The 16,540-nt window shown below is 42.6% G+C and overlaps 1 protein-coding gene across 5 annotated transcripts in view; it reads left to right on the top strand.

The window, feature by feature from the left end:
• The window catches only part of LOC124241008 (zinc finger protein 169-like), a 150,195-nt gene that overhangs the window by 103,114 nt on the left and 30,541 nt on the right, over nucleotides 1-16,540 (top strand). For 4 of the 5 annotated variants that reach the window (XM_046664443.1, XM_046664442.1, XM_046664444.1 and 1 more), the window contains exons 3-5: nucleotides 1,979-2,105; nucleotides 2,576-2,671; nucleotides 14,133-15,867. In XM_046664443.1, the coding sequence (XP_046520399.1) occupies nucleotides 1,979-2,105; nucleotides 2,576-2,671; nucleotides 14,133-15,694 (1,785 nt within the window). In that variant the 3' untranslated portion in view covers nucleotides 15,695-15,867. Of the gene's footprint in view, nucleotides 1-1,978; nucleotides 2,106-2,575; nucleotides 2,672-14,132; nucleotides 15,868-16,540 lie in introns of those variants that run through there. The other variant, XM_046664446.1, reaches the window with a different exon arrangement.

The raw sequence follows: 16,540 nt of genomic DNA, 5'->3' as shown, positions 1-16,540 counted from the left end.
TGTTAACATATATAACATAAAATTTACCATTTTAACCATTTTTAAGTGTACAGTTGAGTGGCATTAAGTACATTCACAATGTTGTGCAACCATTGCCACCATCCATTTCCAGAACTTTTTCATCTTCCCAAACTGAATGTCTGTATTCATTAAATGCTAACTCTCATTCCCCACACCCCCAGCTGCTGGTAAACTCTATTTTACTTTCTGTCTCCATGATTTTGCCTATTCTGGGTACCTCCTATAAGTAGAATCAAACAATATTTGTCTTTCTATGACTGGCTGATTTCACTGAGCATAATGTTTTCAAGGCTAGTCCCTGATGTAGCATGTATCAGAATTTCCTTCTCTTTATTTTCCCTTTTTTCCTGGGAAAGATTCGCCCTGAGCTAACATCTGTTGCCAATCTTCCTCTCTCTCTTTTTTACCCCCCTCCCCAAGGCCCTAGTACATAGTTGTATATTCTAGTTGTGAGTCCTTCTAGTTCTGTGTGAGCCGCTGCCACAGCATGGCTACTGACAGATGAGTGGTGTGGTTCCACACTTGGGAACTGAACCCAGGCCATCAAAGCAGAACACGCCGAACTTTAACCACTAAGCCATCAGGGCTGGCTCAGAATTTCCTTCTTCTGTAAGGCTGCATAATACACAATTGTGTGCATATACTACATTTTCTTCATCTATCTATTGACGGACATTTGGGTTGTTTCCACCTTTGAGTTATTGTGAATAATGTGGTTATGGACATTGGTGTACAAGTATCTAAGTCCCTGCTTTCAATTCCTAGGAGCGAAATTGCTGGATCATATGGTAAATTGTATGTGTAACCTTTTGAGGAACTTTTGCTGAACTCTTTTCCACAGAAACTGCACCATTTTACTTTTCCCACCAGCAAAGGTTGCAATTTCTCCACACCCTGCCCACACTTGTTCTTTTCCATTTCTTTGGTCGTACCTCTCCTATGGGTGGGACGTGTTATCTCATTGTAGCACAGTATTCTTAATGCTGTGAGCCATAATGCTTTCCTCCTCACATTGAGAACAAGGCACGGATGTCTGCTTTCACCACTCCTACTCGTTACTGTGCTAGAAGTTCTACAATAAGGCAAGAAAAGGAAATAACATGCGTACAGATTATAAAGGAAGAAATAAAACTGTCCCCATATGCAAATGATATGATTGTGTACAAAATCTCAAGGAACCTGGGAGAAAAACACTCTCAGAGCTAATAAGTGACTTCAGCCCGGTTGCAGGAATCAGGATAAACATACAAAAACAATTGTATTTCTGTATCATAGCAATGAACATGTGGTCACTGAAACTAAAAATACAATACCATTAAAAATCACTAAAAAAATGAAAAAATTCTTAGGTATCAATCCAACAAAACTTATATAGGATTTGTATGCTGAAAAACCACAAAATGCTGATGAAAGAAATCAAAGAACATCTCAATAAATGGAGAAACGCATCATGTCTATGGATATGAAGAGTCAACATAGTGAAGATGTCGGTTCTCCCCAAATTGATAGACAGGTTTAATGCAAATGTTGTCAAAATTCCAGCAAGGGTTTTTGGTAGATAATAGACAAGATTATTCTAAATTTATATGGAAAGGTACATGCCCTAGAATAGCTAAAGTTACCTTTAAAATGAAGAGTGAAGTGAGGAGTCAGTCTACCTGATTTCAAGACCTCCTATATAGCTACGGTAATCAAAACTGTGTTTTTGACGGTGTCATGGACATAGAGATTAATAGAACCAAATGGAGAAACCCAAAATAGAGCCACCAGCAATGTGTGAAGGGGATTAATATCTTGAACACATGGCACCAGGGTCCAGGTTAAAAGTAGGATCTGTGGATCTCACCTGGGTACCCCATGCCAGCCTTCTTGCTGCCTCAGCCCTGGTTAGCGGCTAAGGTTGTTGACTAGTGGGCGTGCTGGCTCCTTGGTGAGCAGGGATGTGTTTGTGTTACAGGCATTGATGGCCTTCAGAGATGTGGCTGTGGCCTTCACCCAGAAGGAGTGGAAGCTCCTGAGTCCTGCTCAGAGGACCCTGTATCGGGATGTAATGCTGGAGAACTATAGCCACTTGGTATCGCTGGGTAAGAATGGCCTGTCTCAGATCGCAGACTCTGGGCATCTTAAGATTTTATGTAGCAGCTGTCATGCTTTTGGTTCAGAAAGAAAGACGTATTTTCCCCATACCCCCAGAGAGTCTCTGGATTCTGTCGAGTTGGAAATAGTGAAGTTGTGTGTGTGTGTGGTGTCTGACACTGCATTTTCAGGCTTCTTCCTTGGCCAGGCTCCTCCTCTGAAGTGATCTTGCTTCAAATGGGGGACTATTTATATTCCCTCAGGCACAGGGGAGAACCAGTGTACTATCTTCAGATCCAGGCTACCCCCGCCCCGTAGCATCCTCTCTCAGCATTCAGAGAGCCTTTGCCACCCTCCGTGCTTCCCTGCCCACTTCTGGATTATTGCATTGCCCAGTTGACGCTGAGTTCTGTGATAGCCTCTTAAGCCTCTAACCCAAGGTCACCCTGGTTTCTTTCTCTGTTTCAATTCCCAAAAGGAATTGCCTTTTCTAAACCCAAACTCATCACACAACTGGAGCAAGCGGATGAGCCCTGGAGAGAGGAGAGCGAAGGTGTTCTGGACCTTTGTCCAGGTGAGTGGGAAGCAGCAGGCGGACGGGGGCAGGGCAGTGAGGTGCTCAGCAAGTGAGGACGGAGGAGTCCTGTGAGCTCCTGGGGAGGAAGCTCTTCTCCAGGGCCCCCTTCGTGCCATCACGCTCACCCCAGGGGGCTTCCCTGGCATCCGCCACCCTCCTCCCCCAGGGAGTCTCACTCCACTCACCTGGCGTCGCCTCTCCAGCACATCTAGGATCCCCCATTCCTGGGCTTTTGTTGGTCTGCCTGACCTTCAATGTAGCGTTTACCCTTTGAGACTAAGTCAGTTGCACCTGCTGGAGACTGTCCAGTTTCTGTTCTTAACCTGATAACTTTTTTGTACACCAGTCTACCCCATAAATTCCCATAACTTTGTTTCTTTTATTTTATGAGAGATTATTTCAGATTACAGCACACTGTGGAGAATCATACAAGTGCCAATGTGCCAGCCTGCAGCCTAAGAAATAAAATGTTATAAAACCCGGTGAGAGCCCCTGTACCTTCCTGGTTGTGTCCTGCCCTCCACCCCGCCCCTGAGAGTTCTATTTCTGCATTAGCATACCCATGACTGCCTTGATCTTTTTTTCCATTCGATGGGTCCTTCAGCCATAGAGATGTCATTTTGCATGTTTGTAAACTTGTCTGCACATAGTGTATTGTACACATCCTTCCAAAAATGCCTTTTCACCAACTTTATGTGAGATTCATTTGTGTCAAAATGTGTAGGTTTAGTTTATCCTTTTTAAAACTGTTACATGATTCCATTATATGAATATTTCTGTTTTAATGCAGTTAAATTGTCAGTTCTCTTCTTTTGGACATTTAAGTTATTTCCAATTTTTGACTATGAAATGGTGTTGCTATATATTCTTGTTACTTCCTTGGGAACATGTGAGTCTCTCTCAAGATGCATATCCAGGATGCGGTAGCTGGTTCATGGGCGCGCATAGCCTCACCTTGACTAGGTTATGCCATGTTATGTGCTGAGGCTGGCACTCCGCTTACACCCAGCAGCAGTGATGGGAGTTCTTGTTCCACGTCCTCACCAACCCTGGTAATGTCAGCATGGACAGTATTGTTGTCAGTATTGATTTAGGTATTGTCTCCTCACTTTTTGCCCACCTGTTTGGGATGAATCTCAGAGGATTCTCTTGCTCTCCCATGAGCGTGAGCATCTTTCCCAAGCTGATCAGGCACGGCTGTTTCCTCCTCTGAGATGTGACGGACCATTTCTTTCTTGATTGATTTGTAGAAATTCTGGGAACATTTAGGTCTTTACTCCAACTTGAATTAATGTTATGTGAATTTTGGGATATAAGGATAAATTTTTGCCCGATTTATCTTTTGTCGTTCTTTTTTTTTTTTTTTTACATTCCTGGCATTTTATTTTTGTTTTGTTATTTGTTTTCTTCTAAATACCACCATATATCTGGACTTATACTTTTCGGCAAACTCAGTGCTTTTGTCTTTTTGAAAAAAGAACTATTATGTAAGGTATAATATAAAAGTGTTACTATGCTAAGGTATTATGGTATAATAAGTAAGGGATATTATTAAACTATAATAAACTGCATAGATATAAAATTTGGTAAGTTTTGACTTATGCATACAGCCATGAAACCGTCACCACAATCCAAATAGTGAGGATACCTTATGCCCCTGAGGGTTCCTTGTGCCTCATTGTAACCCCTGCCTCCACCCTCACTGCCCTCCCTCTCCTCCCCATACCCGGGCAGCCACTGATCAGCTTTCTATCCTTATGGATTTGTTGACTTTTTCTAGAATTTGCATATATTGAGTCATTACAGAATACTTACTGGATTCTTTCACTCAACATGATTATTTTGAATCTCATCCATAATGTTACGTGTATCAATAGTTCATGTTTTTAATTGCTGAGTAGTATTTCATTATATAGATTTATGACAATTTCTTTAACCATTCACCTATAGAAAGACATTTGGGCAGTCTCCAGTTTTTGACAAATACAAATAAAGCCTGTGAACATTCATGACAAGTCTTTGGATGTACATTTTTATTTCTTTTGGATAAATACTTGGTACTGGAATGGCTAGGCTGTATGGTACAGTACATATTTAACTTTTTAAGAAACTCATAAGTTGTTTTTCAAAGTGGCTGCCTCATTTCATATTCCCACCAGCAGTGTATGAGAGTTCCAAATGCAACACATCTTTGTCAACACTTGGTATTATTATTTTAATTTTAGACATTCTCATAGCTGTGTAGTAGCATCTTACTGTGGTTTTACTTGACATTTTCCTAATGACTGATGATGTTGAGAATCTTTTTTATGTGCTTATTTGCCATCTGGATATCTTCTTTGGTGAAATGTCTTTTCAAATCTTTTGCCCATTTAAAAAATTGATTTCCTTTTTTTAAATTGTTTTGAAAGTTCTTCGTATATTCTGTATAAAAGCCTATCATCAGATATTTGATTTACAAATATTTTGTATGTGGCTTGCTTCATAGTCTTAATAGTGTTAAGTGTTAATTCTCTTTCAAGGAGGAGTTCTTAATTTTTTTTTTTTTAAGATTTTTTTTTTTTATTTTTTTCCTTTTTCTCCCCAAAGCCCCCTGATACATAGTTGTATATTCTTCGTTGTGGGTCCCTCTAGTTGTGGCATGTGGGACGCTGCCTCAGCGTGGTTTGATGAGCAGTGCCATGTCCGCGCCCAGGATTCGAACCAACGAAACACTGGGCCGCCTGCAGTGGAGCGCGCGAACTTAACCACTCGGCCACGGGGCCAGCCCCGAGGAGTTCTTAATTTTGAAGTCCAAGTTTCAATTTTTTCTCTGATGAATTGCAGTTTTGGTGGTGTGTTTAAGAAATCTTTGCCTAAACTAATGTCAAAAAGGTTTTCATATAGTCTTTCTTTTAGAAGTTTCATGATTTTTATTTTCTGTTTAGTTCTATAACCTATTTTAAGTAAATTTTTATATTTGATACCAGATCTGGATTTAAGTACATTTTTTTGCATACAAATACCCAGTTTTTCCAGCTCCATTTATTGCAAAGATAACCCTGTCTGTGCTGGATTATCTATATACCTTTGTGGTTAATCAATTGACCATATGTGAATGGGCCTCTATCTGGACTCTTGTTTCCCCTCCTCTCTCTGTCTGTCTTAATGCCAGTGCCACATAGTCTTGATTACTGTAGCTTTATAATAAGTCTAGAACTCAGCTGGTATAAAGCCTCCAACTTTTTTTCTTTTTCCAAGTTGTTTCAGTTATTCTAGATTCTTTACATTTCCATTGGATTTTAGAGTCATCCTGGCAATTTTCACAAAAAAAAGCCTCCTGGGATTTTGTTTGGGATTGAGTTGAATCGATATCAATTTGCAGAGAACTTGCATGTAAATAGTACTGTGTCATCCAATACCTGAGCACAGTGGAGCTCTCTATTTGTGTGGGACTTCTTTCAGTTTTGTCAGCATTGTTTTGTAGTTTTTAGCGTACAGGTGTTACACATCTCTTGTCAGATTTATCTTCTGTATTTCATATTTCTGAAGCTATTTAAATTAAGCTGTTTGTAAATTTTAATTTTTAATTGTTTGTGGATAGTAAATAGAAATACAATTAATTTATGTGTAGTGATCTTATATCTGGTAATCTTGCAAAACTTACTTCTTAGTCCTAGTAGCTTTTTGTAGATTCTATAGGATTTTCTACATAAATGATCGTGTTGTTTGTGAATAAGTAGAGTTTTAGTTCTGTCTTTCCAGTCAGTATATCTTTACTCTCCCGTTCTTGCCTCACTGCCCTGGCGAGAACATGCAATGCATGGGTGAATTTAAATGGTGAGAGTGGACGTCCTATCCTTGATCCCAGTTTTAGGCGGGGTGCTTTCCTCCTAAGTATAAATTTTTATAGCTGCCGTTTATCAGCTTGACAGACTTCTAGTCCTTGTTTGATGAGCGTTTGTTTTAGGAATGGGTGTTGGATTTTGTCAAATGCTTTTTTGGTATCTTTTGAAATGATTCTATGTGTTTTTCTTTTTTAGTCTTCTAATATGGTGAATTACATTGATTTTTTTTTATTGTTAAACCAGCCTTGTATTTCTGTTAATACAATGCACTGACCTTATTCAGATTTTACCAGTTTTACTTTGACTCTTTCATGTGTATGTTGATTTAGTTCTATGAAATTTTGTCCCTTGTAGGTTCAGGTAACTACCACCATATTCAAAGATATAGAACAGTTCATCACAAGGATCCCTTGTGCTCCCCTTTTATAGCCACAGCCAGCTACCTTCCTTCTCCCCTCTCTCCCCTCTGGAAACCACTAATCTGTTCTCTGTCTCTATTATTTTGTCATTTCAAGAATGTTATATAAAAGAAATCATGTTACCTTTTGGGATTGCCTTTTCTCATTCAGCATAATTCTCTTGAGATCTGTCCAAACTGTTGCATGTATCAATACTTTATTCCTTTTACTGCTGAGTAGTGTTCCATGATATGAATGTACCACAGTCTGTTAAACTGTGCACCCGCTGAAGGACATTTGGGTTGTTTACGGTTTGGGGCTATCATAAATACAGCTGCTGTGGACATTTGTGTACAGATTTTTGTATAAACATAAGGTTTTCATTTCTGGGATACATGCCCAAGAGTGCAGTTGCTGGGTCATATGATGAACACATGTTTAGTTTTGTAAAAAAAAGTGCCATACTCATTTCCCGAATGGCTATACCATTTTACATTCCCACCAGCAATGTTTGAGCGATCCAGTTTCTCTCATCCTTGCCAACATTTGGTATTAGCACTGTCTTTTATTTTGGCTGTTCTGACAGATTTCTAGTGCTGTCTCCTTGGTTGGTAAGAGTAAGGCGTTTAGGGCAAGCAGTTCCTCTGGGAGAGATGAGTAGCTGAGCTTATCTGAGTAGGTGTACTGTTTCAAGGCCTTACTCGTCTTGGAAAAGAAACTGGTGTCCTCCTGTGGGTAGGTAAAGAGCATGAGGCCTGTTCACGGGTGGTTATTGCTGTCATTTCGCGAGGTCTTCATGGCATGTCCTTGGCACCATTGCTCATTCTCCTCAGATGCTCTCTATCCCTCAGAGTGGTTGGCATGTGTGAGTGTGTGAGAAGATCTGATCTGACCACCGAGTGGTCCTGGCAAAGATCTAACATGTGGTGAGAGGCAAGGGAGAGTCTCCTCCTGGGTTGGCTCATGTGGATGGTCTGGCAGGTGGGGGCCCATGGACTCAGGTCCAGGGTGTCTATTTGAGTGTTTCTAGACACTGAAGTTTAAGAGGGTCAACCCTTGGCAGTTCATCTCAGCTGGGGGGGCCCCATTAAAGGTGGTTGGCCCCAGGAGTAATGCATAGCATATGTGTCATTACTTAGAGTTGTTTATTTTAGGTAGACTCTACCTTTTTAGGTAGAGTTTACTTACATGAAACGCAAAATCTTGTGTACTAGTCTATGAGTTCAAACAATGCATACCCCTCTACAGCCCAAACTTTATCAAAATATAGATCATTACTGTCATCGCAGTTCCCTTGTGGCCCATCCCAGCAAACCCTGTACCTATCCCTCAGAGGTCCCACTGGTCTGATTTTACTTCTCTGTAGATTAGTTTTGCCTGCTGTATAATTTTGCATCAATGGAATCATATAATATGTACTCTTTTGAGTAAGTCTTCTTTCACTCAGTATAAAGTTTTTGGGCTTCATCTATGTTGCACGCATCAGTAGTCTGTTTCTTTTTAATGCCAAGTAGCATCTCATCATGTGAATATACAACATATGTATGGATAACATATGTTATCCATTCTCCTTGGTAGACATCTTCAGGGCTTCCAGTTTTTAGTTATTTTGAAAAAGCTGCTATTAACATTCTATGCTAGGTTTTTTGTTTGTTTGTTTGTTTTACTAAACCTAAGTTTTCATTTCCTTTGGATAAATACCTAGGGTATATGCTGGATATTTTAGTTTCCTGGGGTTGCTATAACAAATTACCACAGACTGAGAGGCTTACAACAACACAAACGTATACTCTCGACAGTTCAGAAACCAGAAGTCCAAAATCACCCTGTCAGCAGGGTTTGTTCCTTCTTGAGGTTCTGAGAGAGAATCCGTTCCTTGCCTCTCTCCCAGCTTCTGGTGGTTGCTGGCGATCCTTAACGTTCCTTGGCTTGTAGCTGCGTCACTCCAGTCTCTGCCTCCGTGGTCCCAGAGCCTTCTTCCTTCTGTGTGTCTCTGTATCCAAACCTCCTTCTCCTTGTAAGGACACCAGTCATTGGAGTAAGGTTCACCTAATCCCCTATGAACTCAACTTAACTTGTTTCCATCTGCAAAGACAGTTTGAAAATAAGGCCACATTCACATGTTCAAGGTAGACATGAATTTGGGTGGGATACTATTCAATCCAGTACACTGGGTCTTAGAGTAACTGTGCAGTTTTATGAGAAGTGACCAGACCTTTTCCAAAGTGGTCGTACCATTTTTCACTTCCATGAACAACATATGGGAGTTCCTATTGCCTCACATCCTCCTCGACAGTTTTCGTTTTGTCTCTGGTGATGGATGTGTAGTGGTATTTCATGGGGTTTTAAGTTCCATTTCCCTGATGGTTAATGATGTTGAGCACGTTCTATGTACTTTTTGATCATTCATATATATCATATTCCTTACTTTGTGAAGTATCCAAATCTTTTTCCAAGTTTTTATTCATTGTTTTTCTTTTTATTGTTGAATTCTGTGAGTTCTTTATTAATCCTGGATACCAGTGCTTTGTCATGTGTACATTTTGGAAATATTTTTCTCTGTCTGAAACTTTCTGTTCATTTTTTTTAACAATAACTTTTGATGAGCAGATGTTTAATTTTGAGGAAGTCTCAACTTTTCTCTCTCTTTAAATTTTTATTGTCATGAAGATAATCTATATTTTCTTCAAATGCTATTTAATTTGAGCCTTTACGTTTAAGTCTATGATCTGTCTTGAATTAGCTTTTGTGCGTAGTGTGAGGCAGGGATCACAGTTTATTTTTCTTTTTCATGTGGATACCCAGTGGCTCCGGCACCATTTGTTGAAAAGTCTTGCTTTTTCCTCATTGGATCACTTTGTTGAAAATCCAGTGACTGGCTAAGTGTGAGTCTGGTGTACACTCTCTGTTCTGTTCCTTCATATTTCTATCCTTAAACCAAACCACACCGTCTGTGTTCCTGTAGGACCTTAGGAAGTCTTGAAGTCAGGTAATGTAATTCCTTTCCCTTTGTTTTTCTTTTTCAAGATTGCTTTCAATAGTCTAGATCCTCTGTATTTCCACTTAAATTTTAGGATCAGCTTCTCATAAAAAAAAGAAGGAAAAACCTGAATTATGTTTATTATTGACATTTCAGTGTATCCACAGATAACTTGAGGGAGAAATTATATCTTACCAATATCAAGTCTTACAACCTGCTACCTAGATCTTTTAAAATTCTTCTCAGCAAAATAAAAATCCGTGAGATGCTTAGGAGGAAATTTATAGCCTTATGTGCTTATATTAGAAAAGAAGAAAGGTCTGTGATCAGTGACTTAAGCTTTTACCTTAAGAAGCTAGAAAAAGAAGAGCAAAGTAAATGCAAAGTGAGTAAAAGGAAGAGAATAATGAAATTAAGAGCAGAAATCAATGAAATGTAACACAGATTAACAACAGGAAAATTTGCAAAGCAAAATATAGATTCTCTGAAAAGATCAACAGAATTATCTATCACTAGGTAGATGAACCGAGAAGAAAAGAAAGAAGACATGAGTAATCAATTCAGGAATGAAAGGGACATTATCAGTACATATCCTTCATCCTTTAAAAGGATAATAAAGTTTGGGGCTGGCCCCGTGGCCGAGTGGTTAAGTTCACGCGCTCCACTGCAGGCAGCCCAGTGTTTCGTTGGTTCGAATCCTGGGCGCGGACATGGCACTGCTCATCAAACCACACTGAGGCAGCGTCCCACATGCCACAACTGGAAGGACCCGCAACGAAGAATATACAACTATGTGCTGGGGGGCTTTGGGGAGAAAAAAGGGAAAAAAGAAATCTAAAAAAAAAAAAAGAGGATAATAAAGTCTGAACAAGTTGGTACTAACAAGTTTAACATCTTAAATGAAAGGGATAAATTCCTTGAAAAATACTACTAACATGGGATGGAGCAAAATCTGAGTAATGCTACGTTTATTAAAGTAATTAAGTTGGTAGTGGAGCCAGGAACCTTCACATGTGATAAAAATATTCCAGATTGTATCCAACCACGTTTAAAAAGAATTATATCCCTTGACCAGGTGGAATTGATTGACAGATGCAAGGCTCAACGTTAGAGAATCTGTTCTAGAGAATGCTAGTCAATCATGTTTCTGTACATCTAATAAGACAGAAGCTGTCTCACCAGCTCTCCTCCTTTCCTTCTGAGTCCTCACCAAAATCACCTTTAACTAAATCCGTATTTCTAGCAACAGTCCCTTCTTGTCAATCTCGGCTTTTTCTAGCATGTACCTCATAACTTCTGGCCTCTACTATCAGCTAGTTCCAAAGCTACTTCCACAATTTTAGGTATCTGTTACACTGCACCCCACTTCTCAGTACCAAAATCAGTATTATATTTATCCAGAGTAAAAGAACCAATAGGATATGTGTGTGCGTATGTGTACATACATACAGGCAGTGAGATATTATAAGGAATTGCCTCACACAATTATGGAGGCTGAGAAGCCCCGAGATCCACAGTCAGAAAGATGAGGACCCAGAACAGCCAGTAGTGTAGTGCCAGTCCACAAGCCAGCAGGCTCAACACCCAGGAAGAACTGCTGTTTGAGTGCAAAAGCAAAAAAAACAGAAAGCAGCCCCTTGCCACGTCCCAGCTGGAAGGCAGTCGGGCTGGGGGAATTCCCTCCTGTTTGGCAGAGGATCCGTCTTCCTTCTATTCAGACCTTCAGCTGATGGGATGAGGGCCACCCACGTTAGGGAGGGACATCTGCGTATTCAGTCTCTCTGTTTAAATGTTAAAGTCACCCAAAAACACCCTCACAGAAACACCCAGAATTGTGTTTGATTAAATGGGCAACCTGTGGCCAGCCAAGTCGACCCATAAGATTAACCATCACATATGCTAACATTTCTTTTATATTGTCATAAAATCGTGGAGATGATATATTATTAAAGTTGTCTAATTTCCAAGGATTTATGCTGATTAATGTTGAAAATGTCTCCCTTTTACATTTATGGACCAAGTCTTAAAATTCTTTAAATTGTTTAAAAGCAGTGAATGCCCAGGGTTCTTTCGTTTCTTGCAGTCTGGTGTCTAAGGCCGTCCACCTGACCAACAGCTATGCTTCTGTACGCACACCTGCAGTGCAGGAGGGGAGTTTCTGTAAGGAGCCATCAGGCATTGAGTTTTTTCTTTTGGAAAATTTTGAGTTCATGTACAATTGTTGAAGAACTTTTTGATTTGAAAAAATCAATCAGTACAAGAGCAGTTGTAGATTTTAAGAGTTTATAAACTGATTGATTTTCTTCTACATCCTAGAAATTTTTATGATTGACTAAAAAGCATTATGGTAAAATTTTATTTCTATTTCTGCTTTTATTCCAGAACTTCTGGATGTTTGAAACCATGTTGAATTTTAGTTTCCCCAAGCGGATGTTGCAATTCTAAATCACTTTCAGTTAAAATTTGCCACATTGCTAGATGGGCACAAAAATTAGGCTGAGTGAACATTCTTATTAGAGGCTGTGGTTCCCATAGGGCGACATTAACTGTATTTAAACCAGTCATCAGTGAACACAGAAGACACACAGCAGGCTCCCTCTCCCTCTGAAAGGCACACCTGTAATAAGGTGCAGGTTACACTGGCCTTGGGCTTTATGCCCTAGTGGGCGTATAACAAGCCAAGGAGAAGGCAGCGGCCGCTTTACTCTTCCCATCGAGTCACAGACAAGTGGACAGTAGCTCGTGCTGCAAGCTCTGCTGTCAGAACTCTAGAATTAGAACAGAGTATTTACTGGAAACTGCTGGCCAGAAATGTACACACCTGCCGTGAGCTTCCATACTGTGGGCAGCCCAGCTTAATAAGATAAACATGTGGACGGCTCAGTGAGCTGAACTAGAGCATATTTGTGATGAGAGGTCAGCCATGGTGGGACCCCTGATGGCCCGAACTGTGTACCAAGACTGAAAGGATGTCCACTTTCACATCTGGAAGTCCAGTGGGGTCAGCACTTGTGAGTGATTCCCAAGACCATTTCACAGGAGGCTCTAGGTCTATCAACATGCACACACACAGAGCGAAGTTCATGGGGTAGTTTCCTGAGGAGGAAAGGAAGGGGTTTCATGGTGGTTACTATCAGTACTGAAAGCTGGCATCTCAGACAGATGGACTGAGTCAGTGCTGTCGATCAGGTTTTGGGAAACATTTTCTGTCAAGGGCCAGACAGTAGGTATTTTAGGCTTTGTGGCCTTTATGCCCTTTGCCTCAACTGCTCAGCTTTGCTGTTGTCTGTGAAAGCTGCCATAGGAACTACCCAAAGAATGAGTGTGGCTGTGGTCCACAGACCTTTATTACGAAACGCCTGGTGGGCTGTAGTTTGCTGAGCCCTGTTGTATATGGTTCATAAAATACGTCTCATTTTTGGTTGGCAAAGAAAGAGTCAGGTAGGTCTGGAAAGGCATGGTATGTGGAGTTTGTTTAAGGTTCATGATGTTTTTCTTCAGCTTCAGGTGGATAGAACTTGTGTAATGGGGCAGGGCGTGCAAATTTGACATCTCCTAGGCAAGGTGGTAGATGGAAATTTTTCCTTTTACAACAATTTGTAGAAAACTGAGAAAAGCAGATAGGAGATTGACTGAGATCATCAGAACCCTTTAAAGGCTTGCAGGCCTAGACCGTGTCTCTGTGTTTCACTGCGGAGGCCCCACTTCCTGACAGAGAGCCCAGCACATGGTCCTCTCGAGATCCTTGTTTAGGATGGAGGACACAGCGCTTCATTTCCTGCGTGGGTCTTGGACCTCTCCTTTATATGCCTCACCCGTGGCGCCTCTGGGTTGAGTGACTCCCTGTAGTGACCCCATCCTTTCTGTAGGAAAAGTCACTAAAAGAAATGTGTAATAAGTCATCTAGTTTAACTTTCAGTGAAGCATGTATTTGTGGATATTGTTTACCTCAGTGTTAATGACTGGCTGGTGAACAGGGGGAAACGTGTAGCTCCAAAGGCAGCAGTTTATAGGGCTGGAGTTGCCTGGGATGCTTTCTTGAAGCTGTTTTAGTTGGGCTGATATTTAGAGGCAGCTTGCCATGTGGGTTTTCTGTGTGGCAACAGGAGGTGCGTTAATGTGTCACCGTGGGCTGAAGGTAGGTCTGGAAAGGAAGTCTTTGTTGTGTGAACATCTGAGAAATGACTGCTGGGCGAGTGTTACCGTCCACAAGGTACCTGTGCTGACTCTGACCAAGACTTTCTCTCCAGCAGAACCAGAGGCAGAATTCCGGCCCTGTCTCTCCTGCCCGGTGGCCTTTTCCAGTCCGCACTTCCTCACACGATATGTGCTGTGCGGTCACCCCCCGCAGGTCTTCCCAAGCTCATCTGCAGGAAGCCACTTGCCACTACAAGCTCCTCGCTGCTCCAGTGGAAAAGCAGAAGATGGAGAGACAGAAGGCTCTGGCACCATGTTCGGGAGTCTGCAGCTCAGCGGGACTTCGAGGGCATTCTTCAGCCCATCTCAAGGTCAGCCAGTAGACTGGGTGGACGGCAACAGAGGTGGAGTAATAGGTCATGACCCGACCCAGGGGATGAGCTCTCAGGAGGCAGACGCCACGTTCACGGGGACAGACATCTCGGGATCTGGAGCAGTCATATGTGGAAAATACAGACCAGGACATAGCACAAAGTCAAGCCTCTTTGGTCTCCAGAAGCATCATGTGTGCCCCGAATGTGGCAGAGGCTTCTGCCAGAGGTCAGACCTCGTCAAGCACCAGAGGACGCACTCTGGGGAGAAGCCTTATAGTTGTATAGAGTGTGGGCGACGCTTTGGCCGGAAGTCCTCCCTCACCATCCACCAGAGGAAGCACTCCGGGGAGAAGCCTTACATGTGCAGGGAGTGTGGGCGACGCTTCAGGTACACGTCCTCACTCACGAACCACAGGAGGATACACTCCGGGGAGAGACCCTTTGTCTGTCAGGAGTGTGGGCGAGGCTTTCGTCAAAAGATTGCCCTCATCCTGCACCGGAGGACACACTTGGAGGAGAAGCCCTTCATATGTCCTGAGTGTGGGAGAGGCTTCTGCCAGAGGGCATCGCTCCTCCAACACCGGAGCTCGCATTCGGGTGAGAGGCCCTTCCTGTGCCTTGAGTGTGGTCGTGGTTTCAGGCAGCAGTCGCTGCTCCTCAGTCACCAGGTCACACACTCAGGGGAGAAGCCTTATGTCTGTGCCGACTGTGGGCATGGCTTTCGCCAGAAGGTCACCCTCATCAGACACCAGAGGACGCACACCGGAGAGAAGCCTTACCTGTGCCCTGAGTGTGGGCGTGGCTTTAGCCAGAAGGTCTCCCTCATGGGACACCAGAGGACGCACACAGGGGAGAAGCCTTACGTGTGCCCCGAGTGTGGGCGTGGCTTTGGTCAGAAGGTCACGCTCATCAGGCACCAGAGGACACACACAGGGGAGAAGCCGTACCTGTGCCCTGAGTGTGGGCGCACCTTTGGCTTCAAGTCACTCCTCACTAGACACCAGAGGACACACTCAGGGGAGGTGGCTGATGTGTACGGAATGTGTGAGCAAGGACTGGGCCAGAAGTCCAACCTCACCTCTGACCAGAGGACACACTCTGAGGAGAAGCCGTGTGTGTGTGGTGTGTGTGGGCGTGGCTTTGGCTTCAAGTCAGCTCTCATCAGACACCAGCGGACCCATTCGGGAGAGAAGCCGTACGTGTGCAGGGAGTGTGGTCGTGGCTTTAGCCAGAAGTCTCACCTCCATAGACATAGGAAGACCAAGTCTGGCCATCACCTCCTGCCGCAAGAGCTGTTCTCCTGACCTTTCCTTTCCCCTTGAGTGTGAATATGGCAGAAATCACTGGGAAGTGTTCTGCTTTCCCGAAATGGAATGGAGGGAAAAAATGGTGCTTTCTTTCCGTGTTCATAAGATAGTCGGTTTATGGTTTACTTTCTAAGCAGCAGTCCTCTCTGTGTTTTATGGCCTTTTGTTTTAATAAACTGCTTCTTTACAAAGTTGCACACATAGCTATGTTGCTCATTCACTCATCTATCAAAAACCCCAAGGTATTCAGCTTCTTGGGAACCATGGGAGAGTCACTGTGTTTTGTTCTGGACACTGGTCCTGCCTGAGGGGAGAACGAGATTATAATAGTCTTCATTCTTAGCCCTTCTTAAGTCCTCCAACAGCCATGTGATATCCCCAAGCCACACACTCAGCTACCCCAACAGCAGATTGAGGGGTACCTGTTAGTACTCATGCCTGCAGCCCTGGGCCTCTCCCTTTAGCTCTGCATACTTGCCAGCGATCCAACCTGAGGACTCAGGGCCTTCAACCACAACCCTCCCCAGTCCTCCAGTCAGGGGCTCAGGATCTGGAGCACCTGCCTTTACAACCAGGCCAAGGCGCTGTCCCTTTAGCCATTGCCCTTTGCTCTTTCTAATCCCCAGAGCACAAATGTCCTAGAGCCTAACAAATGTCCTGTCCAAGACTGTCCGTGTCCCCTTGCCTTGGTCAATGAATGGCCACTACAAGGTCATTTTCCCAAGGCTTAGAGGCTTTGCTGGCTTAAAATCTAGAGGCAATAGAAGATTCATAAGATTGAGTAAACAAAAGTTTAAAAACTTTTGCATGGCAAAAAATACCATAAGTAATATCAAAAGACAA

The sequence above is a fragment of the Equus quagga genome, chromosome 6 (genome assembly GCF_021613505.1).
Source record: "Equus quagga isolate Etosha38 chromosome 6, UCLA_HA_Equagga_1.0, whole genome shotgun sequence".
Taxonomy (NCBI): Eukaryota; Metazoa; Chordata; class Mammalia; order Perissodactyla; family Equidae; genus Equus; species Equus quagga.
Note: the sequence above shows the minus strand (reverse complement) of the source record. Positions and strands in the feature narration are given on the sequence as shown.